This window comes from Filicampus tigris, chromosome 11 (assembly GCF_054856515.1).
Source record: "Filicampus tigris isolate MCC_2025a chromosome 11, RoL_Ftig_1.0, whole genome shotgun sequence".
NCBI lineage: Eukaryota > Metazoa > Chordata > Actinopteri > Syngnathiformes > Syngnathidae > Filicampus > Filicampus tigris.
The window spans coordinates 5,431,399-5,457,564 of record NC_141227.1 but is presented as its reverse complement, the minus strand read 5'-3'; the positions used below and the strand labels follow the sequence as shown (position 1 = coordinate 5,457,564).

General features: G+C 38.8%; 1 protein-coding gene across 1 annotated transcript; it reads right to left on the bottom strand.

Annotated features, from left to right (window-relative positions):
- Positions 1 to 7,157: 7,157 nt before the first annotated feature.
- asrgl1 (asparaginase and isoaspartyl peptidase 1) lies at positions 7,158 to 26,026 on the bottom strand. Its single transcript, XM_086046102.1, has 7 exons — positions 25,916 to 26,026; positions 21,303 to 21,509; positions 19,786 to 19,928; positions 17,845 to 17,999; positions 13,620 to 13,741; positions 12,560 to 12,670; positions 7,158 to 8,095 (listed from the first exon to the last, which is right to left on the bottom strand). Exons 2-7 carry the CDS (start codon positions 21,487 to 21,489, stop codon positions 7,884 to 7,886), a joined length of 930 nt encoding a protein of 309 aa, XP_085902228.1. The 5' UTR covers positions 21,490 to 21,509; positions 25,916 to 26,026; the 3' UTR covers positions 7,158 to 7,883.
- Positions 26,027 to 26,166: the final 140 nt, after the last annotated feature.

The window sequence follows — 26,166 nt, the reverse complement described above, 5'->3', positions numbered from 1 at the left end:
TGTAGGCGTACAAGCAAAACTGTAACTCCAAGGTGATTTGCTTGAATTGCTATCAAAGACTGAAAAGCACACAAAACAGAAGGTCAGAAAGATCTGTCCATTTTATTACACGGTTACTGTTACTGTTACACTGCCTCTGTCTAGGCTAGTGTCCAGACGCACAATTACAACTGTTTTATTTTTGAGATCTCTTTATTGGGCTCCAGGTGAACTCCAACTTACTGTGCCTGAAAGAATCACTGCATATTGCTGGTTGTCCAAGCTCAAGATGAAGTTTCATCTTGTTATTGCAAGACATTTTATCAAAGCTTAATAAAGTAAAATGTTACAAAAAGACACATGTATGTATGTATGTGTATATGTATGTATGTATGCATGCACCTCAGTGACACGAAATATCTTACCTTCCAATATCATAATCAGAGGCTGGTAGCTTGTACATAAACAATGAACAGTCACAAAAAAAGAATGTTTCTAATTCATTGAAAGTCTTCTTTTGCACTCTATTTTTCAACTTGCCTCCAATGTGCACTATTTAGCAGTGCTGATTCATTACATTTTTAGGCTGGGAATAATGCAACTGAAATAGAAATCACTTCGCTACCCTTTTTATTCTCCCTGGCAAAGGCACTCTGGGATGGGCTGAGAATTCAGGAAGTGACTCTTGTCATTTCCATGGCAACTCTGAGGTCAACTCAGAGAGGCCGGAGACCCCTCCTCAAACACAGAGGCCCAGAGTTCTGGATCAACACAAACAACCCATCGTGTGCACACACACACATACATACAAAATCAAGTTGTAATTAATTGCACTTAAGTAAAGAAGTGCTCTGAACATTAACAGTCCACACGATTAAAGCAATTTGACTAATAGAACTGCAGTGATGATGGCTAAGAATTATGTTGTTCCGCTGAACAAAATCTGACATTGTGTAACTGTCCCAAGTAGACAGATCATTAGTTCTCATAGTTGGGCTTCAGTTAGACCTTTTGGGGATTATACTAAACTTCCCCCACTGCGCCTTGCTAACCCGTATTCGGCTGGGAACCAAAGCAGTCATCGTCCCAAGGGAGGAAAGAGAAGAGACATGAACAGGCAGCGCTCCGAGGGTCACATTTTCTTATTTGGTTCTTTAAATTAACACGCAAAAGTCGACTTTAGAAAAAAGTCACAACTGATCAATCATCAAGCCAAACTAGCCTGAAGAGAGCTAACATCTATTAAAACAAATAAACAAACAAAAAACAAATATCAAGAGTGGTAAACAACCACTGTTTTTTTAAACAAACAAATTAGAATTGTGCTTTGCAAAATGTCAAATATAATATACCCTACCACCCTTGTCATTAACGGGAAATAGCTTTTAGGAGTTAGGAGAACATTTACCAGACAGCAAAAAAATGAATGAATACAACATGACAATTTATATTGTGTGAACTAAAAAGTGAATAAAGTATATCCAACACTTTTTAAAAACAATGGCAAAGTGCAAAAATTGTGACTAATTCCGGAGCTAACGTTAACTCACCATGACTACTGCACACCCGACAACAGTTGGAGAAGAGGAGCAGCTTTGCTTCAGTATAATTAACAGGATAGTATGGCAGTTTCCATTCCTTTCAAGAAATTCTTTGAAAGGGATTTTAATGTAAAGGCGCCTTTGACGGTCAAAAGCGAACTTAAGTCTTCTGTCAAAACTGTCGGTCACTTGTTCTTCACAACTAATCGTAGAAGGATAAACTGAGTGTTGTCGCGTATTTAAATCAAATTCTCCCGGTTACTTTAAAGCGATTTTCACATCACGTCTAGCCTTAGGCCAACTTCTTATCGGAAATCGAGTCCTCAAAACTGCCAAAGGTTTTTGTTCGTGCAAGAGTGGAACAGAGTCCTGCCTCTTCCTTCCTACCGGTGTCTAGTAGCGTTCTTTGCACCTTTAGCATAGTAGCTTCAAAGCTATTCAGTTTCCGGTCGAGATGGTTGTCGTCAAAATAAAATACATGTTTTTGTAAGTTGTACGAAAAAAACACACCAATTAATGGAACTTGATTCAATTATGTAACTGTATTATGTTTATTACTAGTTCTTAAAATGTGGTACGGTAAGTCTACTCGGTAAAATTTCGGATAAAGATCACTTTTATTTTTAAATTATTATGCTTTAATTTTACAGTCAGAAGACACGTTACTGTATATTAAACTGATACTACTTCCGGCAGGGCTGTATCACATTATAAAAACACCGTTTGCGCACAAATTTAAACCAAAATACAAATACAAATACAAATAATAATAATAATAATACGCTCGTCAGAATAATTTGAGAGACAGATGCAGTTTCCTGAAGACTGAAAATAAATAAAGACGAACATTTTCAACATTCAAAAATGGTATTTGCGTTTTGAATGAATTAATGATTTATTTGAACATGAAGAGAGAAAAAAACAATTATTAAAATAACAACGAAAATAAAATATGAAAAAAAAAATAATAACAACAATCAAAAATCAAACCAAAGTACACCTAACAAAAGTCTTCCATGATCAAAAGGGAGTGGGAAGAAGTCTAGACTTATTAAATCCCACCCCTTGTCCATTGTTTCTTAATTTATATCTCTTTTCTTCATCTATGGTTAAAAATAATGTTAACGATAATAATAATAATAGCTATAATAATAATGAACCACAACATAGTGCTAATATAAATTAATGATGAATACTTATCAGGTATATACATCATGATAAATCCACATAGACAAGATCCAAAACCCATCATTCAACAATAACTAAACACACAAACCAAACTATAGTAAACATAGTAATCTAAGTACAAATCAACAATACTCCTTAACACCGAGTGACTCTCTCCCACTTCCGTTACCTCTGTATTCCATGAATATATAACATTTATATTTCATTTTAAATTGATTTTTTTGTTTGCAAATTGTTTCAATCCCTCACCTAGACTGTTCCATAATTTCACCCCACAAAATGAAATACAAAATTGTTTTCATATTCGTGGGAATGACGTTAATTTTTAAATTGTATTCCCCCCTTAATTTATAACCCCCTTCTCTCTCTCTAAACATTTTTTGAATGTTTTGTGGTAATTATGGTACAGTACAGAATGCGGAGCGAATTGTAATCAAGTTTCCATTTTACTTTATTTAATACTGATATGCTTCTTGATAGTTATAGATATGTATATATTTCATATGTGGCTTCCAGCTCAATTTTTCTTCTATTATAACACCTAGAAATGTATGTTCTTGAACCCTGTCAATTTGCACCCCATCTATCTTTATTTGTGTACGTACATTTGATCTGCAATTCCCAAACACTATTATTTTTGTTTTGTTTAAGTTTAAAGATTGTCTGTTTCTATCAAACCAGATTTTCATTTTTTTCATTTCTTCTGTCATTTCACCCATTAGGTCCTTTAAATTATCCCCAGAACAGAAAATGTTGGTATCATCAGCAAACAACACCAGTTTCAGTACATCTGATACCTTGCAAATATCGTTGATATATAAAATAAACAGTTTTGGGCCCAAAACTGACCCTTGGAGGGGTATCCAAATAATATCCAATATCCAAATAAGATGAATAAACATCACCCAATTTCACAAACTGTTATCTACTCTGTAGATAGCTTTTGATCCAGTCTTACACACTACCTCTAATGCCATACCGTTCCGTTTTTTAATTAATATATCATGGTTAATTGTACCAAAGGCTTTCTTAATATCAATAAATATTCCAATAGCTTGCTTTTTTTGCTCTGAACCCATATTGACTATCAGAAAACAATTTGTGTTTAGCTATACTTTTAAGTGAATGACATCATCCTGCACCACAAGAAAAATATTGCATGAACAGTCAATCAGGAACCTTGTTCAGAACCTAAACATTACTTTTAGATTAATCTTATTGATTTGTCCTGCGAGAATAAATATACAATGAATGGCATATGGCTACTTAGTGTGCGGTCATTTCTTACATTTTACATGTGAAAACAAAAAGTTAATGGAATGTTGTCGGTGGGTCACCATGGTGCTGTGTCAACTAATCCCCACATCTAACTGATGCTTTCAGTGTAAACACTTTTGTCGTCCAGCCAGCGGTTTACTGTATTTTATCTGCTTTTAGTTCCTGATACCTGTAGGTTTGCAGTTGCTACTCAAAACAAAAAATACATAATAGAAATAAGAGGACGCAGGGGAAAATGCCCACTGATGCTGCGGGCCTAAGCTTATTGCGTCTATTGTCGAGCAGTCCAAGGGTAGTCTGCCTTTCACCCACAGTCCACTGTGATAGATTCCAGCTCCCCACGACTAGGGTGACCATATGTCCCATTTTGCGTGGGACCGTCCCGCATTTTAATGATTTTTGATGCGTCCCACAAATTGACTTGCTGTCCCGCATGTCTGATCGGTAGGCACCAATTTTCAAACGTGCGTCTAAAATCTTGTTTTTTATTAAATGCCTGTGTGCTGAGAGCAGACAACACACAGTGGTGGCTATTATGGGGGCGGGTCTCAGGCTGTGTGTGTGTGTTGGGGGGGGATATGGTGTCTGAGCGGGTGTGACTGTCTGTGTGCGGGACTGTGAGAGGCAGGGATATGCTGTCAATCAAACAACCGGGCGCACATGCAGGCAATAGTTGTTTTTAAAGATACGCCTACCAAAAACAAGCATTTTAGCGACGCGTTCCAGTAATTTGTGATGAATTAATGAAAATGGAAGACTCTAAGGAAAGTAAGAAGACTGCAAAGAAAATTAAATGCAGTTACAACAAGGTCTGGGAACTCATTGTCCATGGGTAAAGCCAGATAAAGTCAGATAAAGCTTTCTGTGAACTTTGTGGCTGCTGTTGCTGTTATGGAGAAAACTGAAAGACTTGAGTTGTGATGGACATAACCTAAAGTGTTTCTTCAGTGCTTTCCTTGCTTCTGGAAGTGCATAGTGCTGCTATGGTGGACACGTTTGTTTACAACTGAATTGATGGTATAGTTACAGTATTGTTATCTCCTGACTATTTTTGATATACTTCCTGTTTTTTTTTTTTCGTTTTATGCTGTGACTGTTTCATTTGAAAATAATTTGAATTGCAGTAATTGTAGTAGCCTGTCTTGTTTGGATTGTCTTTGTTACTGTAGTAAATTGTTACTGCACTTCATGCTCTACATGTTGACTTGAGTTTTGACAAGGTTTTATTGTGTTTGTGACTATTGTTAAAGTGCATCTACCTCAAAATATGATGAGACTGACTAATTTCAGCCTTTATTGTGAGCTTCTATTGCAAGGGCGGAGCTATGGCTGGTCCTGGGTGTGCACAGGCCCGCCCAGATTGATAGACTGCCCACCCAGTAAGATTCATGAAAAAAAATATATACTTTTACATTTTTTGAAAATTATTATGAAATTATTTTTGAATTTGTGTTTCATTGTGTTTTTTATTGTATTGAATATTAAGAATGGCATAATTGTGGTTGTCTAAGGAGGACATGAACTTCATATTATTCAGTTTGTTTTATTTGAATATACGATGTGTCGGGAGGATTGTGCTCAGTGAGAGAAATATTCAGGCCCACCCTGATTTTTCCAGGCCCCCCCATTAGCCACGTTCTGGCTCCGCCCCTGTCCTATTGATATTAATGTCTCAGATATTTACCTTTTTACTAGCAGTTTGTGTTGTATTTTTGTACCTCCAGATAATTTCAACTGCAATTTTGTGTTCTGTGTTTTTATTTGTAGATCTATAATTGTTATTTTTTCACAATTTATTATATTATATGTTACTGAACAGTTGACAAGCTGTGTCATATGCATTTTTGGTGTCCATCGTGAGCGTCAGCTGCGTCCCGCATTGTCCCCCATAAGCATACGACCCTTCACGGTATAGAAAATGGGTGGCTGGAAAACAGAGCTGTTCTTCCAATCATATGCAAAACAATAATGGTATCAAGCAATTACAACAAAAACAGCATGAAAAACAAATGCCTCTCAATATTTTATTTGTAATCTGATGTAATAAGTAATATATTTCCAGAGCTGGGCAGTCCGTCCCTGGGACGGACAGGTCGGACCCTCCGGCCCAGGCGGATGTCCATTTTTGGGGCGGGGGGTGGGGGCTGAATTATTTTTAAAAAGGGCTGGACTAAGCATGGTCGGAAGTGGATTTTAGTCCGGCCCACTAATCGGCCCTCATGCGTGTGACGTGCTCGCGAGGCCGCCAAATTTAATCTCAGCCTACTCGGTGAAAGGCTTCTCTTTAGGCTTCTTTCTACTCCCGCAACAGCGAGAGCGACAACTGCCGCATTGATTCACATGACCGACGCATTGTGCTGTTGGCGACAGGTCTGCAACACATGCCACGCACACATCAGGAATTGTTGCTGCTCTGAGTGGTCCATTATGTCACATGTTGCAATGACATACAGTTTACCACACGGAGGAGAGAATGCACCACGCAGCTCGTTGCTGCTACAAAGCAATCTAGTTTGGCAGCGGCGTATGTGTAAAAAGAAGCTACTCTCCCACATTCCACCTTAGCCGCCACCTTCCAGATTGTTTTCGCAATAAAATTAAATGCATCGTCTAGTCATCTCGGTCCCTTTATGGTTGTAGCAGGCACGATATCCATTGTTGTCGCTGTCTTTTTGAAGCGACGCCCCCCGACTTGGAACTCAACTGTTTCAAAACAACTTGTATCCGGGAGTATATTAAGCTGCGCGCAGCACTCAAAGAGGACGCCGGCACATCAAGGTGGAGTTCATGCACTTCTTCTGTCTCGTCTTCCCTACTTTGGGGAATACGCCATAGCAAATCTGCTGTGTATAGTGGTTTGCTGGTATGCTTTTATTTTGAAGGCTGGGAAGTGTGAAGGAAGTGAAGTGTGGAAAATAAGTAACTTGTTGACTGCGACTTCTGGCCGTCTGTTGGACCCAAATAATTATACATACAATACGACAAATCCAACCCCGGGGCTCGCAATGCAAGTAAGCACACACAGTTGGGTAAGTACTACTGGCGCATTTGAAGCGTGTCCACAGCGGCTTTGAATTGTAAACTAGCCAGCTAATGATCTTTAAAACGCCTCTGCCGTTAGCATCTCTCCCGCGGCGACGTCAACCACGGACACTTTTTTTGGGGGGGGGGGGGGGGGGGGGCGAATGGCGGAATGGGGCGGGGGCAGACAATGTTTATGAATATGGCCGGAGGGTCGTGGCCGGAAGGGTACCCAGGTCAAGGGTGGAGGGTCGCGGCCGGACCGGCAAAAAATGGTCAAGTGCCCAGCTCTGCATATTTCCATGTCAAGTAACAATATACGGACAGGGATATGCATCGAACAATATACTGTACTGTAATGTCAAATCACTTCATACTGCAGCGTTTTGTTTACATCAGCCTCCAGTGGCCACAAGCTGTAACTATCATCAATGTGGATTAAGCTGCAAAATTCATCAACAACGCTAAAGTGACTATACTTTCAAACTTCATTATGATTAAATATTTCTAATAAATTGATTCTGATTGTGGTGTTAATGCAAAGCTTTAAATGCTGTTTCGTATTGTATGCCCATAATGGAACTTCCAGGAAGACAGTCCATATATGAAAACCCAGAATAGACATAGTGATGGACAGATGGATACATTTTTGTGAATAATAATTTTAAACAAAGAAATTAATACAATAGATACATTTTTGTGAAAAATAATTTTTAACAATGAAATTAATACAGCAAAGCTCCCTGAATGCTGTGTTTTCTCTCATTTGAACATTTGAACTGTATTGAACTATGATATGTATTGATCTGTTTTCTTTGATTTTGTTTTTCATGCCTTTGATGTTGCGTTTATATGGTCAATAAATCAATCACTCAATCAAGGTTCATCAATGCTTTGGGTAAATTGTTCTCCGATGTACAAGCCGTGGTGTAGGGTGTCCTTTTGGGCTGCAGCCCAGGCCATTTGATGGCTGGTGAAGCGAGCAGCCCATTGACCCTGTGGATCCACTGTCACCACCCCAGCCAATCCCTGCACTCTGGACTTCATGTAGGCCAGGCCCAAGTCGGAGGCTGCCTCTGCTGACTGACCTGGTGGCAGAATGTTTCATCATCACAAAAAAAGCATGAATATGGTCAGTTGACAGGTCACCAGATGACAGTCTGCAAATTAATCTGATGCAGGATGCAGTGATTATTGCAATGTTAAGAATGTTTATAAAAACGTCATAGCAATTTTTTAAAATAATAAGACCTTCAAAATGGATGTAAAGGTACTCTAGCTTGTAAATGAGGATGGTGTTTATTAGTGACACGCAAACACCAATGTGGATGACCACTGTGATTTGCTATTGTATAAAAAGAGGCCGGTCTTCGAGTTATAGCGCAAAGATACAGGTTTCACATACCTCTTGTAAAAAATGAACAATGGACTATAAATGCTTACTTTCTCTCCAATAAACTACATATGCCAGAGGAGACAAATCCTGATAAGTATGTGTTTTGGGATGAGTGGCTACTAGGGGTGTAACGGTTTTTGTATTCGTCTCGTACCGTCTCGTTAGGGGCTTCGCGGTCCGGTGCACGCAGTCAAACGACGAATACGTCTGGTGGAAAAAAAAGTCAACGCCTGAGACCAAGCGATGGCCACATTTGTTGTTTGAAGAAGAAATAGATCAAAACAAATGTAGATGAAAAATGGCGAGTGCGGGAGAAAGCATATAGAGCTAGAGGAGCCGTCTGCACTATACAAATCAGCCGCTTGGGAACATTTCGGCTTCCAATTTGAGTACAACGGCGATGGAGTGTGAGCGGTGGAGCGAACAAGAGCTGTGTGTCGGCGTTGTTTGACCTCCGTGCGGTATGTTGCAGGTAACATTTCAAACATGCTAACACATGTAAGACGGCATCACCCCGATACAGATACCAGGGGTAGAAAAAAGAAAGCCGCTCGACACCAACAACTTATCCCCACTACTTTTAAGCAGCCTGGAGAAGTGAAAGCAGACAGAGACAAAGATATTAGTAATTACTGAAGCAATCGGCAAATGTTTATTAAACGTGCTAGAGCCCTGTTACAATGATCCATCCCGGGCACATATTAGCAAGACCGTGGTCACTGTCATATACAATTGCACAAGAGCCGAGGTGGAGCATGAGCTGTCCTCTGCTGCTCTTATAAAGGCCTAGATAGACCAAAAAGACGCTGGCCAACAGTGACAGCCCCCTGTGGCGTCCGGCCGGCTATCGGCACGTCACGCTGGAGGAATACACCGCAACGACAGACAACGCTGACCATTAAAGTACCTTCTGCGCATGCATAAGATCTAATACCCTTCCATACCATCGGCGGCGATAGTCACCATTTCTCATGGTTAGAAAAATCCAACCGGAAAGCTGTTGGCCAGGGGCGGATTATAAAAACGTAAACAATGCATTTAGCTCTATTCTTCGCTCACGATGAACTCCCACGCTAAGTAAACCATCATGTTCTTGACGCAGTATTGTGAAATACTTACATTGTCAACCCTCGCTCTTGTAATTGTAAGAAGATTAAGGCAGCGGAGGCGTGCTCCCTGTTTTTCCGCATTTGTCACTTTCCGATGGTGCTCCGAGCGCTGATTTGCTAGGTAACAGCCAATCAGAGTGACCAAATGTCACGACTGGCGACGCCGATTCAACATACGTAAACACCCCCAAGACGCTTACAGACGGGTTCTGACACTATGACAGTGGCCATTACACCAAAAAGACAGCGCATTCAGATGCCAAGACGCTTCACGACCCCCGACGTCAGTTTGGTCTATCTAGGCCTGTAATGAAGTTAAAGTTACTAGTTGGCAAGTGCTACCTGACTTTACCTGCAATCTCATTCTATCCATACAAGAAAGGGTGTTTTCCTGTGTTTAAACTTTATTATTATTTTTATTATTATTATTATTATTCATTCATTCATTCATTATCCATACCGCTTATCCTCACAAGGGTCGCGGGCGTGCTGGAGCCTATCCCAACTGTCTTTGGGCAGTAGGCGGGGGACACCCTAAATTAGTTGCCAGCCAATCGCAGGGCACACAGAGACGAACATCCGCACTCACAATCACACCTAGGGGCAATTTAGACAGTCCAATCAACTTACCATGCATGTTTTTGGAATGTGGGAGGAAACCGGAGTACCCGGAGGGAACCCACGCAGGCACGGGGAGAACATGCAAACTCCACACAGGGAGGCCGGAGCCGGGATCGAACCCTCACGACCTCTGAACTGTGAGGCGGACGTGCTAACCAGTCGACCACCGTGCCGCCCTATTATTATTATTATTATTATTATTAATTATGAACAACCCTAATGCGCAAGTTTTTGTTCTATTTTGTGCCTTTATAACAGGGAATGTTTTTTTCTTTATAGCAAATTGAATTGTAACTTGCTCTCTGTTAAAACTAAATAAAAAAACAACCTAGTCTTATTCATTTGAGACTTATTGCTGTACTGAACCCGTACCGAACTGTGACCCCATACCGAAGTACGTACCGAACCGTGACTTTTGTGAACCGTTATACCCCTAGTGGCTACGCAAGTTCACCTGCCTGAGGTATTCCACGAGGACAAATTCATTCAACTGCAAATTCTACTGTCAATACCCCCAACATGTGGGGTACACAGAATTTGCTGATGAAGCTGGCCCTGCTGGCCTAAACATTAACATTACATTTTAAGTGTTATACAGCCTGTATAACATGTTTGTTATATTCATGTGGTTTCAAAACTTGCACGAAAAATGTCAATTTTAAGACAATTAAGTTTCAGCATTTATTGTTAATGTATTTATCAGTAATACTGTAAAAAAATAAAAATAAAAAATACTTTTTTTTTAAAAAACTTAGAGGAAATTTGAATACAGTACCAGTATTTACTTTTCAAATCGATTTACAGTGTGCACCCTTCACTTTTCTGTTTGTGTCTGTAAAATTTAAATTAGGGACCACTATGCTCCCACATTAAAAAAAGTTAGTGTGGGTCCTGAAATGTCTTCTTTTACACCTGTTTGAACACAAAAACAACTTGTATAGTGCCGTTCATTGGTTTGACATGACTAACTTGTAGGGGTGTAACGGTATGCTAAATCACATTTCGTTTTGGTTTGTTTATTTGGAAACTTCGGTTCGGTATATTTTCGGTACAAAAAAAAAGATTCTTTTTTTAAAAATAAGTTTATTTTGAAAAGATGACAAGTAAATGGTAAATTTTTTAGAAAAAATAAATAAAAGCGAACCATTCGGGTGATACTCCAAGAAATTACACCAGAATAAAAAATACACTAACAATAAAGATCTCTTAATTTAGTAAATTATTAAGACACTGAAATCTTTAAACACTCAGCAGCAAAAGCCTATGACAGACCTAAGTATTCAAGTTAAAGACATTACAGTACATGTATACACTTTTTGTGATAAAAATACATACAATAATAGTTACAATTATTGGTAACTATATTTAAACTCTTTTTATAATGAAAAAAAATTAAAAAGTCTTTATTGTATAATTGTATACACTTTTTATGCATTGAAATCTTTGAATGTTCAACAGCATATTGTAACGAATTGGGTTATCTGTGTTGTGGTCGGATTTGTGTGTTGCTGAGTTGTGATGTTTCCGAGGTCCTTGAATGCATCGTACTGCAAGCAAGTGGAGTAGCGGAGAAAGAAGAGCGCGAGCAGTTGTACTTGGATTAATAAAAATGTGATAATTAAACTACGTCTGACGGCGTGTTCCTGGAAGACGCTACAATATGATAAATCTCGCTATTTGAGTTTGACGTTTTGGGCTAAAAAGACTGCTTGCTTCCTCGTCTAAGAAACATTCACGGTCGGATGACGCCGTGCATGTTAGATGTGCTAGCCGCAACATAGCCGCCGATTTCTTGTAGCAATGTCGGCACACAACTTTCGGACTTATCCACGCACCTTTCCCCATCGGCGATGAGGAACAGGAAAGCCAGAATGTTCCCAAACAGGAGACTGGAGCTCTGGCTCTTTCCTGGCTCTCTCTTTTGTGCCGCCACTCTCGTCTCCCGCATGCAACAGTCAGCGTCCGTGCGTAAGGTTGCGCTAATAAGTGGACCGAACCGAACGCAAGAGGACCGAACCGAACATGCCATACCGAAACGTATTAATACACCTGAGTGTACCGTTACACCCCTGCTAACTTGTATTCGTCAAACCTGGTGTGTGAACTATATGACACCGCATGAGTAAAGGTAAGGCTTAGAGCAACAAAAATATGTAGAAAAAAAAAAAAAACAATAGTGGCAAATGCAATAGTAATGTTGTATTTGCCATCTAGTATCAACATAATTCATGCTGGTGGGGTTGAGTATGACAGTTTTTATTTGTACATTTGCTTTCAGTTTGTAAAATCTTGGACAGAGTTTTATAAAAGCCAGTATGGAATGAACAGTTTTCATGTCGACACAAACATATACAGTATCTATTTTTTAAATAAATGTAATGATATGGATGAGTGTTGTGTGTATGTGTGTGCATGTGTGTCAGTACCTTGCTCCATGTGAAACAGAATGAGTCTGGCCAAGGTAACCTTCATAATGGCCTCTCCGTGGCCTGTGGTTGACACAGCTCCCACCTTATTATCAGCAAAGCCTCCACATCCTGGCACACATACAGTATAAACATTACAGAACTCTTGCTTCCTCTCTCTTTAGTATTATTCAATTAAACAAATAAAACAAATAAAGCAGAAGTCAAATATTATAGTCCCTTTTCCATTCATGCATGCATTCGCCTACAAAGAACTTCTACAGTCATGGGTAAAAAAATACATACCGTAATTGTTTTGTTCATATGAGACACAATTATTTTACTTCATGTGTAAATAAATTCAAAAGTAATGTCTGTTATCACATCTGAACACTAATGTTGTCCATAGGTGTGAATAGTTGTTTGTCTATTTGTGCACTGCGATTGACTGGCGACCAGTTCAGGGTGTACCCCACCTCTCGCCCGAAGACAGCTGGGATAGGCTCCAGCACGCCAGTGACCTTAGTGAGGATAAGCGGTTCAGAAAATGGATGGATGTCTGTATTGGCAGCATATACTGTACACTCTACAGTACAGAACAGTACAGTACAGTGTACAGAACATGTACCAGACCTCACCATGAAATAAACTCATCGCATGACTCCTTAAGTTTAACTTGCGCATGTGAAATGCACAAGTTTTTGGATAGTATTTTGAAAGATAACCGACCACCTAAATCACATATTAAGCAAGCTAAGTTGGCTGCAGCTAACTTCACATCATACATTAACTGCTAAGTGACTGGTGCTGAAGTCCATTTTAGAAAATCTTTACACAGTTATGTATTATTAATTAATCTGTATATATATATATATATATATATATATATATATATATATATATATATATATATATATATATATATATATATATATATATATATATATATATATATATACACACACTGTATATATATTTACATTAAATGCTTCCCCTGGTCTTCGCTCAACCTTGTGAAAGAAAAGCCGTTACACCTCATTTGCATAAACCTTTCAACTTCATTACTGCTTGCAGGACTAACCTATGCAGGGTGTGTCACCCACACGTCCCTCCATCTTGTTCAGAATCCCACCAGTGGAAGTAGCACATGCTACATTGCCTTCGATGTCAACTGCCACAGCCCCAACAGTGCCCATCTTTCCCCTACACAACAAAACATGATCTCAGGCAGTGAAGTGAGTGCGAGAGCGCAAGAGCGCGTAGTGTCACAGGACGGTCAAAGCATGTGGCAAAAATGTGGAGACGCAGACACCAACGTAGGCCAGTTGAATTATGTATTGTAAATAATAAGTAACTTTAAGTCATAAAATAAACCAAACAAAAGCAGGAACAAACAGAACTAGGAGTGTTTCCTGAGGGCAGAAAAGTGAGAGTGACTAATGAAGAGCACACATTTATGGTGGGTGAGCCAAGTGGCTCCTTTGCCTGCTTGAGGAACCGCCCCAGCATTACAGGGGAGGGGCTGTGACAAACTCTCAGCTCTAACCCTCAGCCCAAACTTGGCCAAGACTAAAAAAAAAAAATTCAAGTCCCATCTCCCCATATCTCCAAGTTGCGGCCCAGCATCCTCCATCTAACCATTCATCCTCCACCTCAGGAACTCTGGTACCTGAGAAGCAATTTAAGAGGAGGAGGAATAGACAGCGGCAGAGGGTAGCAGAGAAACAACATTAAAGAGCATCAGCAATAATATTGTCCTTAACACTGATGTTTCTTTTAGCATTAGCCGCTGGTTGGGATTTTGCAAAGATTTCAAAAAATGTAAACCGGATTATGGTCAGTAAAGACTGTCAAGGGAGTCAAACCAGAACCAACGTAGACCTTGAGGTGCTGTAAAGCCCAGATGAGACCAAATGCCTCCTTTTCAATAACCAAATAGTTTTGTTGATATTTCTTAAATTTCAGTGAGAAAAAAAAACTCACAGGACACTCAGTACCCTCATCATTTTCCTGCAGAAGCAGAGCCTCAGCACCAGTTTGACTAGCATCTAACTGTAACTTCAAGGACCAGCCAAAATTTGGTGTTGCCAACACCGGAGCAGAACACAGGAAACCCTTAACTGCCTCAAAAGCCTGCTGACACTGGGTGGACCAGATGAACTCCGCCTTAGCCTTTAACAGATTGGTCAGGGGGGATACTACATCGGAAAGGTTTTTACAGAAATCATGATAGTACCCCGCCATTCCCAGGAAGCACGTAAGTTCTTTCTTTGTAGATAGCTGTGGAAATTGCTTAACTGCCTGAATCTTTGCCTCCACTGCACGAACAAAATCCTTTGGCGAACTCACATTTTGCAAGGTTAACAGTCAACCTGGCCCACACCAGCTATTCAAACAAGGCTTGCACACGTTGGACATGCTCCTTCCAAGAGTTCAAATAGATGACAACATCATCGAGGTACACAGAAAACCCTTCCAGGCCGGACACAACCACATTCATCAGTCACTGGAAGGTGGCTGGAGCATTCCGCAACCCGAAAGGCAACACTGTGTAAAAAAAAAAAAAAACAGTTCAGAAGGTGTTAATATAGGCAGCAAACTCACGAGCTCTAATAAAAAGACGTAACTTCCAAATGAATATCACTTTCGGAGATCAAACTTACTAACATGCCAAGCTGAGCAAACTTGTCAATGTACTCCACCATTCTGGGAAGAGGATACAGGTCTGCTTTAGCAGTACCACTGACTTTACTATAGTCAGTACAGGGTCTCAGTGTTGAGTCAACTTTTTTCACTAAAAGACAGTCTGTCAGTATTTCAGCTCGAGTTGCTCAGCGACACATTATCAGAATGTCAAGCTTCCTTTCATGCCTTCCGCATCCAGCATTGCTCCGTTTCGTTACTTTATATTTTTGTATATTCAGACTTTTTACTTCTCCACTTCTGTGTCCTGTCTGCATCTGGGTCCGAAATGCACTGGTTGTTTGCACAATGTCTGTGTCTTCCAAGCATAACACAATTCATCAGAACAAATCATGTACGTAACATTCCTCACTTATTGGTGACAAGAATGTAAATAGGAAGTTAGGGATGTATGGACTAGTGAGTGCTAAGTGAAAAAAGCAGCACAAATAAACATGGAAGGGAGAAAAACTGATGTTTACTGATACGCAACTATAATTATTATCCGGGTATACTAAAAAGCTGCAACTATCAGACACCTAAACAAACAAGGCAGCAAATATTGATTAGGTATGCAGGTGCAAACTGCAAACATGCTAAACCCAAGATATATCAGTTATATCAACGGTGTTATCTATGCAGATAGCGATTTTTTAGAGTGGTGGGAGCATATCAATAATACCTTGCGTCATCCTCTTATTTGGCAATGCTATCAGTAATCTTGCACTGCTGCAAACATGTTACTTCGTAGAATAGAAAAGTAGAAGTGGCCATGGGTGTCTCTATTTTATTCCTCTTTTTGGGGGTGCTCAAGGACCCCTAATAATAAATCCCAGGACCTCTAAAACGTGACAGATTAATACATTGTTGTTTTTGGATATAACAACAGATGTTATATCCATTGTTTTTTGTTTTTTTTTCATCTCAGGCAGCCGGCTAAAGTAAAGCCTCTCCTTTACAACGACAGACAACTGACAGTGCTAAAATAGTGGTGATGAACTGTAAATTAGCGATGGTGGAAACGCGGTTAAAATTCAAATGATGGAGTGACGATGACAGTTTCTGTTGGAATTGAAACTATGCCGGACTGACGATAATGAACGGGTGGCCCGGCAAAATTTACTGAAGTGCCCATCTTTGTTAATTTGTACAAAAAAGTGAAATAGCAATTTTCCTGGCTGGGAACTTAGCACCACTAAACCCCTGATACTAAAATAGCACCTGGAAGTGGCTATAGTAGTTTAGGATAATTAAGGCACTCGTATGCAGACTGTAGCAGAATGAGGCCGGATGATTTACACACCAAATTGCACTAAAGTGCTTTTAGAACCGAACAGAAACCATCTCTTGCTGGAGGTCTTTGACCATTTGATTGGCAAACGTGACAGGATTTCCAAAAAATGGAAATCTGTCAAAATGCAAACTCTGACTGGAAAGGCCCCTTTAACCTGAGTGCAACACAACAAGAATTTTGAAAATCGGATAAAGCATTCTACAGAAATTGAGCTTTTTATATTAGAACAATTGCCTTTCTAGGGAAAGCTTTAGTGTTATATTGCATTGAAAATCTGGTCAAAATAGCATCTTCAGATTACAGTAAAACAGTATAACTTAATTATTTCTCAACATCTCTACAAAACTTAACATATTCATGTACTTGGCCATGGGGAATCTAATTTCGATTTTGAAGTTATTTCTCATGAAAATTCTCATTGAAAGGCCCTAACTAGCATGAGGTTAGGAACTACTTGATGGATTTGGCTGAAACTTTTTATGCACCTACCGAAGATGCAAAGTGCAACTATGAACTTTGGTGTAAGTAACAGAAGTAACTGTTACTTCTACTTGATGCTATATTTGCCTAAAGAGTCAAGTTCAAACTTTTCTTGAAAATATGTTCTATGCACCCCAACTAGTCTAAACACGCCATTCTGATTAATGTTGCGTTTGTAGAATATGAATTACTGGTAAGCAGCAAAATCCACCCATTTCCATCCATTTCAGGGGGCCACTATTTTTGCGACTTGCTGTCAAATAGCAAAATGGCCACACACTGAGATGGATAAAAACGGGATGATCAGTAAGTAAAAATTCTGGCCCACTGCCTCAGCTTAGCATTTTTTTGAATTTCTATTTCATTTTCATTTTTAAAAAGAAGACTTTTTTGTGGACGTGAGACTGATAGGGTGAGCAAACTGTATCATACACTAAAACAAAATATATAATAATATTAACACAATTTTTTTCCCACCACACCCCTCGCGGTTTGGGAGCAGTCCGTGGTCTACCAGTCAACCGCAATCTACTGGTTGGGCAGTCCTTCTATAGACTCCAGACGGCTCTCCACTCAAGCCCAAGGCGATTGCTAAAGTATGGGCTGTGATAGAATTTGATTCCATTTAATTATCAAGTCTGAATTAGAATGAGGTATCTCTGCTGAAGCTTATCTCGGTAGAACTGTACATTTTTATGGAAAAAAAAAAATACAGTTTGCAATTTCTGCAATGCATAAACACAAATGTGACTAATTAATACAGCCACCAGAAAATATACCATGTTTGTCTCTTCTTTTGGAATGGAAACATCTGAAGGGATTAAAACTGGCATTAGATGACATAACTTACATTTGGCACTCCACAGGATTGGCATCAGGTGCCATGTTTTTTTTCCAACGCATTCGGGAGTATTCAGTGATGAGTGATTCTTGTGGCACCTCAGGGACACCCATGGCCCGGGCAAAATGATTAGCACCATGTGCTGTCAGACAGTTATGAGTGGTCTAGAATAAGAAATCAAAGTTTGTAAGAGATTACAAATTGAATTTTGAACATTAAAAAATATTTGTCAAACATGTCATTTGGTTGTGTGTGTTAATAAATGGAGAGCTTACCCCAGTTAGCTTTAAATTTATACATGCATGTTTTTTTATGTATCCATCTATATGTTCAGTTGAGTGAGTGATTTATGAAGTGCAGTCCACGTTTATATACCATTTTTCATTAAATGAAGTGACGCGTAGGAAGTGGTAGAGCCACTAGATTATTATGATGTAATAATAATAAAATGTCTATGTACGAAGTTGAGTGATTAAGAGGTGCAGTACAAGTTTACATCATGATTCATGAAACAAAGTGACATGTGGGAAGTGGCAAAACTACTGATTTGTTTACATTATTGTTGTAATCTGCACTTGAGTTTGTGCCTTTGCAATATAGTATCAGTATAGTATATACTTATCGGTATAAACAGCATACCTGTGTGGGTGAATTATGTTGTCGTGGCTTTTACCTAACTGCACATCAAAATATTAAGGTTATGCCTCTAATTGTAATAGATAAAATGTCTTCCATATAAATCAATGCGGCAGCACAGTGTTCTACTGGTTAGCACGTCCGCCTCACAGTTCTGAGGTCATGGGTTTGATCCCGGCTCCGGCCTCCCTGTGTGGAATTTGCATGTTGTGCCTGTGCCTGTGTGGGTTTTCTCCAGGTACTCCATTTTCCTCCCACATTTCAAAAACATGCATGGTAAGTTGATTGGACACTCTAAATTGGCCCTTGGTGTGATTGTGAGTGAGGATGTTTGTTTGTCTCTGTGTGCCCAGCGATTGGCTGGCAACATAATTCAGGGTGTCCCCCGCTTACTGCCCGAAGACAGCTGGGATAGGCTCCAGCACGCCCGCGACCCTTGTGAGGATAAGCGGTATAGGTAATGCTTCATTTGACTTTACCTCAGTATTCTATAAAACATTAGAGATCTGAGATTGTTTGTTGCAATAAAGATTAATTATTGGAAAATACATAAGAAAGTACCTTGAAAAAAAATTTGCAATTCATATCGCAATCGCAATTATTTGGGAAATAAAATCACAATTAGATTACTTTCCATAATTGTTTAGCCCAAATTCATGGGATTTTAAGGCAATTAACCTTTGTCCATTAATACCATTAATCAATTTAACGGTGACATATAATACTGTCACCTTGTATACTACTGTTAAATAATGGCCTACGCAAGTCCTATTTTGACAAATATGTTTTTTGCCTTAAACATCTCATGATGCTGGCCACCCTGCTTAGATCAGATAAAGCCTTAGTTAAACAGATAATTAAATTAAACCACTGAAATGAACTCATCATATAATCAGTATTTGGCACAGTTTTGTGAATTTTCTGAAAAAAAAAAGACTTGGGCCATTATTTAAAAGTAGATAACAATATTTCATATTTGTAATCAACCGAAATATTTTCATTCAGAAACGATTTATACATTTCATTGCCTTTTTAACTATACTGCATTCATTTTTGACATCTCAGAGAAGCTTGTGAGCTGGATGAAATATATATGTACTGTATAAAAAGGTGAATGAATCTCAAATTGGTACTTGTACAAGTCAGATTGGTTAACTCAGGGTTGACACACTGGATTCTGTAAAAACACTGTTAAAAAAAAATAGATTGTTGCTACTAAAATGTATATTTCCGGGCAAGAATATTTCAAGCCCTCCTCAATACTTTAGTGCACGAAGTGTTTGATAACAATCGTGAATCCTCATATATTTTTACCTTGTCCATTACCAGTCTTGCTAGCTGCACAGGGTTGGCTATATTGCGTACAGCAGAGACAGCACCGTTAGCCAGAGTTTTCCCATCCATCACAATGGCATCCATCTCCACATTCCCACTGGTGGTTAACACTGACCCACATCCTAAAAATACAACTCCAGATGAATGAACAGAATCTAGACAATAGACAATAAAAACAGTGATGCATACAAAACTTAAGCCATTAATTACAAGATTTTACTCAAGTAAATATCTGTTAGCTTCGTAGAAAATTGTAATTGAGAAAGTGTTTGACATCTCGAATATATGTATATATATTAGGGGTGTAACGGTACACATGGGCGTATTGATATGTTTCGGTATGGCATGTTCGGTTCGGTCCACTTGCGTTTGGTTCGGTCCACGTGCAATATTGACTGTTGCACGGGGGAGAGGAGGGCGGCGGCATTAAACAGGAGCCAGGACACTGGAAGCCGTGATAAATAATAAATGCAAGGATAAATGGCATTATAATGTCATACGCAAACAAGCCAGAGCTCGAAGGACCCCCTACACTGCTGTCTCCTGTTTGGGAACATTCCAGCTTTCTAGTTAAAATCGGCGATGGGTAAATGTCCGTGTATAAGTCCCAAAGTTGTGTGCCAACATTGCTACATGAGATCAGCGGCTATGCTGTAGCTAGTACGTCTAACATAATAACGAATATGCGACTTTGAATGTTTCTTAGACGAGGAAGCAAGCTGTATTTTTAGCCAAAAACAAAGTACAACTGGTTTCTTCGTTCTCCACTGCTCCTCTCGCGAGCGGTACGATGCATTCATGAACCTCGGAAACACCACATCTCAGCAAAACACAAATCCGACCACAACACAGATAACCTAATTCGTTACAATATGCTGTTGAACATTCAAAGATTTCAATGCCTAAAAAGTGTAAATCATTTCATAAGGACTTTTAAAGTTACTGTATTTCATTATAAAAATAGTTTTAATACAGTTAGCAATCATTTAAACTGTTATTGTATGTATTTTTTTTAATCACAAAAAGTGTATATGTACTGTAATGAAAACTTGTCTTTAACTTGAATACTTAGATGTGTCTTAGATTGTTGCCGCTAAGTGTTTAAAGATTTCAATGTCTTAATAATTTACAAAATTAAGAGATCTTTATTGTTAGTGTAATTTTTATTCTGGTGTAATTTCTTAGAATGTCACCCGAATGGTTCGCTTTTATTTTATTTTTTCTAAAAATAAATGTACTATTTATTTGTCATCTTTCCAAAATAAACATTTAAAAAAATATCTGGGTTTTTTTGTACCGAAAATATACCGAATCGAAGTTTCAAAGAAACCGAACCGAAATGTGATTTAGCGTACCGTTACACCTCATATATATATATATATATATATATATATATATATATAAAAAAAAAATATATATATATATATATATATAATACGTATATTTACATATGTATACATAAAAGATCAAGATGCTGCACAATGCTGTTAGTTCACCTGCATTGAAGCTGGGGTTATTCTCCAACTTGGTCACAGCTTCAACCACAGCATCCATGCTGCTTCCCCCACTCTGGAGGACAACATAGCCGGCTCGAGCAGCTGCGCAAACCCCAGCCTTGGACTCCATAGATTTCTCTATTGGGACGAAGCCAGCCCCTCCTTGGACCACTACTACAGGAAGCATGTCAATCACCTCTGCAAAAGCTGGGGCGAGAACAAGTACGTATAACATGAGGCTCTAACTCCAAGTATTATTTGTATCGTAAAAGGATTTTTTTCCACTCAATCTAAAAAGTAAACAAAGTGCATTGCAAAAGAGTATCCGTCAACTGAAGTATTAATATATTTTGTTCCCCTGGGATAAGTGGAAATTCTTGATCTGGACTCAAATTTATGTTGAAGGGTGAACAGGATATTTGCAACATTTTGTCTTGTTGGTGATATATGTTTGGTGTCTGATGCGTAGACAGATAAGAACTGACTTGTAACAGACAACCAGTGATCCAAACTTGTCCTGTCCCTTTCATTTGTGTTTCATTTTACTGAAATCATAAATTCTTGTACTGGTTGACCTTTATCTTCTAAAACAAACTACCTGTATTTGATTGAGATCCTGAACTTTTTCCAGAGCCTAAACTGTCAGCATCACGACACCTTAACTATGTGAATTTACAGGCAATGCTTAAAGTTACAATTTAACAATATTTTTAGTTGTGAGAATCTCTCACCACAATTCACATCTGTTTGATTTAGAGGGCTTTGACTATATTTGATTACAGATTATCAATACAGCTCGCCTAATCAGTGCATGTTTTCTATACATTTATTTTCTTCTTCCCGTGGGACCACTTACCACATTCAACAGTGTTTATAAATGTACTTCTTTGTCTCCCTTCCATCGTTTATTAAGATTTCACAATTTTTCTAGCATAAATAACTGACGTTATTTAACTTGGTCTACTTTGACGTTTATTACTGAGTGCACCAATGATTTCTGACTTCTTCAGGACAAATTGTACCAAATGGCTGTATGAGCTATTTTGGTATTGGTATATCAGTGTAAGCGGTGTGGAGAGGAGCTGTCATGTTTGGTTTGTTTTGGTTTTGGGATTTCTTTAGTTTCATGTTTTGCTCAGTGTTCTGTGTCTGTCTCGACATGATTGTTGTGTCCACCTGTGTGCCCTCCACTCCCTAGTGTTGGCCAATCAGCTCCCTCCTACCTTGTGTCTCTTGTCCAGGTGTTTCTTGTTGTCTCGTCAGTGTGCTTGTATTTAAGTTGCTAGTGTTTGTTCAGTTCTTGTCGTGTCATTGTCGTGTAGTCGCTGTTGTCAGAGTTGTCCTTGCATTTGTTGTATTAGTCTGAGTTGTTGATGGTGACAGAGTTGCCGGTTGTCGTCACCTCGCCAAATCAAGCTTTGTCACCACTTCAAAGCCAAGCCTTATAACCACCCCAAGCCTCAGTAACCGGTCAAGTGTATTTCGTTTCATTTTCATTAAAATATCATAAACAGTCCTCCTGCCTCGCCTCCCTGCATTTGGGTCCACCTCCATGCCAAATCCTGACAGGAGCATTTTATTTTGAAAAGGTGTAAGACTTTCTGGTCTGTAATAATAATCAATTTGCATGTTAGGAAGATACTCAAAGACAAAAGGAGTCCAAGTAACAGTAACTTATTACACTGATGCCTTAGAGCTAATGACTGAAAAAAAAATCAGTGGAGTATGACACATGCACATGTTTGCCTGGCCTGAAATAGTCACCACGCAAGAATTAACTAATGTGGAACATAATTTGATCGTCATTAGAATTATTCTAATTCGAATCCGATCACGTAATCGAGGCTGATCACAATTTTTTTTCAGCTGATTGGTATTGGGAGAAAAAACAATGTTTGTTTGTGAGTTTCTGTGTGACAAGTGTGCCTTAAGACACGCTACATTAACATCGTAAGTGAGCTACGTCAACGGCAAATACTCGTTTACCGCATTGCTAGTAAAGACAATGCTTTACAATGCAGATAACAGCAGTGTGCATTCCTTAAATACTGCTTGTACACCAGAGCTGGGAATCGTCTATGACGTATGGTCCGTATTTCCGGCCGATGCACGTGGTACCAGTCCGTCCCTTGTCGGCGACAGATAATTGGCGTCGAGAACATAATGTTCACGTCACACGCAGCACAAGTAGACACGGCGGCAATTTTTAAAAAATCAAATGAAAACAACAGACACGCATAGCGTGGTGATCAGCAAAATAAAAACAAAATGGGGCACATGTCATTGCATCAGTGGGACTGAAAGGTATACAACACTGTTTTATTTATTTATTTTATTTAGCTGCGTGTCAGGAGTGCGGCACCTGCGTGTGAAGTGGCACCAGTAAGTCCATTCTCGATGTCGTTTGGCTGACTAGGACCGACCGGGTGGGTCTGAAATGTAGACGAGAACTCATAGATGGACTAAAGCTTAGACGTATGTCCACCTCTGTTGTATGCCCAGATATTTTGAATGGTATTAATTTCACTGGACATTTGTGTTTTGTTATTTCTTTTAACCTTACTTACCATACTGTATATCAACAACAACAACAACAACAACAACAAGAACATGTCCATATCGCAGAGCACTACGTGACACACAGTACCAAAAATAAGTGTTGCAATAACTTTGGTGTTCATTGTTTGGAGTGGAGTTAAGCACTTTAGTTTTACTTCCTTTTGCATTGTGTATCATTGATTCATTGGACATTTAGGACTGTAGACTAACTTTTTACACTGATTGCACAAGCGCACACAACTACTCTGCGTTGGTGCAACAACACAAAAACTAGATGCACCCAAATTTTCCACTGCATCACATTCAACACCACACTTTTATAGGTTTAAAGGTCACTACTTTTTAAAACAAAATTGCTGCCTGTCTTTTCAGGCAGTATTCACACGTAAATGATTAACTAACAACCTGTTCTTCATTTGAATCACAATGCAACAACTCTGCTAACTCAATCAAACATATTGGTGATTGAAGTGCTCTGTGTCAAAGTATTGGTTTGGACTTTTGAACAAATCAGGCCATAACTTTAACTTTCAAGGAGTTAATCATTCTTATTTTATCATCCACAGCTATTTCCACTCAATCTGATGGGTGTGGGTCACTCACCAAGTCCTGTGACAATGACAATTTTTTTTACAATGATATATTATTTTCAGAAACCATCATGATTTACGATAATATCATTGATGTTTTTTTATGCAGCTGACAGACCTGTCGCCATGGGACATGAGAGGCCGTGCTCCCCCATTTGAGGCATGGATATCATAAATAAACTTTATTATTATTATTACTATTATTATCATTATAATTATTTTATTTGATAATAGTAGCTATTTTTGTCATGTGGAATACCAATGTTGAGTTGCATATCGCTTAGACATTAAAACATAAAGAAACAGCGGTGTGATTTTTGTTTGATTGGTGGCCAGTATTACCTACAACAGGAAATCACGGCCTTCCTGAAAACAATGTTTTGTATACAGGCTAATACGAAACAAGATCTTTATTCTGTTGTTACAATAATCTTGTATTGAAATTCAAGTAATTTCCGATATTTTATTTTTTTTAGATTTTACACTCTTTATGTCAGGATAGTTAAAAGTAATTTGTCTGCATTATTAGTTTGTCTATAAAAACATATTGTTTACTTGGTTTGAACTACTGTGACACCCATATATAATGGTATCGGGGCTAGGATACTTTATTTCATTAAAAAAAAAAAAAAAGACAGTTCAGACAATTTGGATGTGCCATCTGAATACCTTGCCCTGGTATTACATCTGGCTCGGTATAGGAAGATACTAGTGACGAGAAGGGTACAAAAATATTATAATTAAATTAAATTAATGTTCCCATTCTGAGGATAAGATGTATACCGAGGATGGATGGATGGATGGCTGATACTGCAAATAGCTCATTTTTTTATACATAAACAAGCTGACGTCCCTGAGGCGTGAAAAAAGTTTCTCTGTTTCAGAAATGTTCAATTGTAGGCATGCACCATACAAAAATCTGAACAATACGTTTGCTGAAACATCATTTGCTTTTGACGATCGTGGTCAGACAAAACTCTTGAATATGCCAGCTACCATTAATCTCTTTACACAGCCGACAGCAGAAAAGCATCTTCCTTTTCAAAATCACAGTACGATCGAAGAAAATGCATGGGTAAAAAGTAATAGGTTAGAAAAGGTTGCTGGTTTACAACGAGGCTACCACTTGAACTACAGATTAAAAATGTCGCGTATAATCTGCACCTTAAAATATACACCACAAACTGAGAAGAGAAAAAGAATATGGCAACGGGGTGGCTAATATATGATACTGTTATGACAGCAATTGTCAAATTTATCAACAAGTCCGCGGCTACAAAACGTAAATATAAATTTAAAGAAAAATATATCTTTTCAGACAGAGAAGGAAGGCAAACAGACAGATACAGTATGCACAGAACGGTGTATTAGGTAAGAATACGAATTGTAATTGTCCAAAACGTCACATGACCATATCTTATTTATAACGTACCATGTTGAAAAAGAATAAGAAGCAGTACCTACCGAAAAGTATCTTGACGCAATATGGATACTACTATTGTGACATATCTTGAACTATCTCGCTCAATGCCTGTGCAGTTCCACCTTACTCAGCAATCGAAAAAAAAAAAAAAACATTAAAAACCAACATGGAAGGTGCATGACGCCCTCTAACGGAGGGCATATCACACTAGACAGCAGCTGGACTTGACAGCCATATAGTCTCTTAAGCGTCAAACAGAAATGACACAGAATAAAGGAAAAAAGATCAAGTC

Bases quoted from the DNA above. Each gene is read 5' to 3' on its own strand.
- asrgl1 (XM_086046102.1), bottom strand. From the start codon at position 21,489: ATGCTTCCTGTAGTAGTGGTCCAAGGAGGGGCTGGCTTCGTCCCAATA. The intron at 13,742-17,844 runs GTAAGTTATGTC...TTTGTTGTGTAG, and splicing joins AATCCTGTGGAGTGCCAAAT to GGGAAAGATGGGCACTGTTG. The intron at 12,671-13,619 runs GTTAGTCCTGCA...TATGTGTGCCAG, and splicing joins GGGTGACACACCCTGCATAG to GATGTGGAGGCTTTGCTGAT.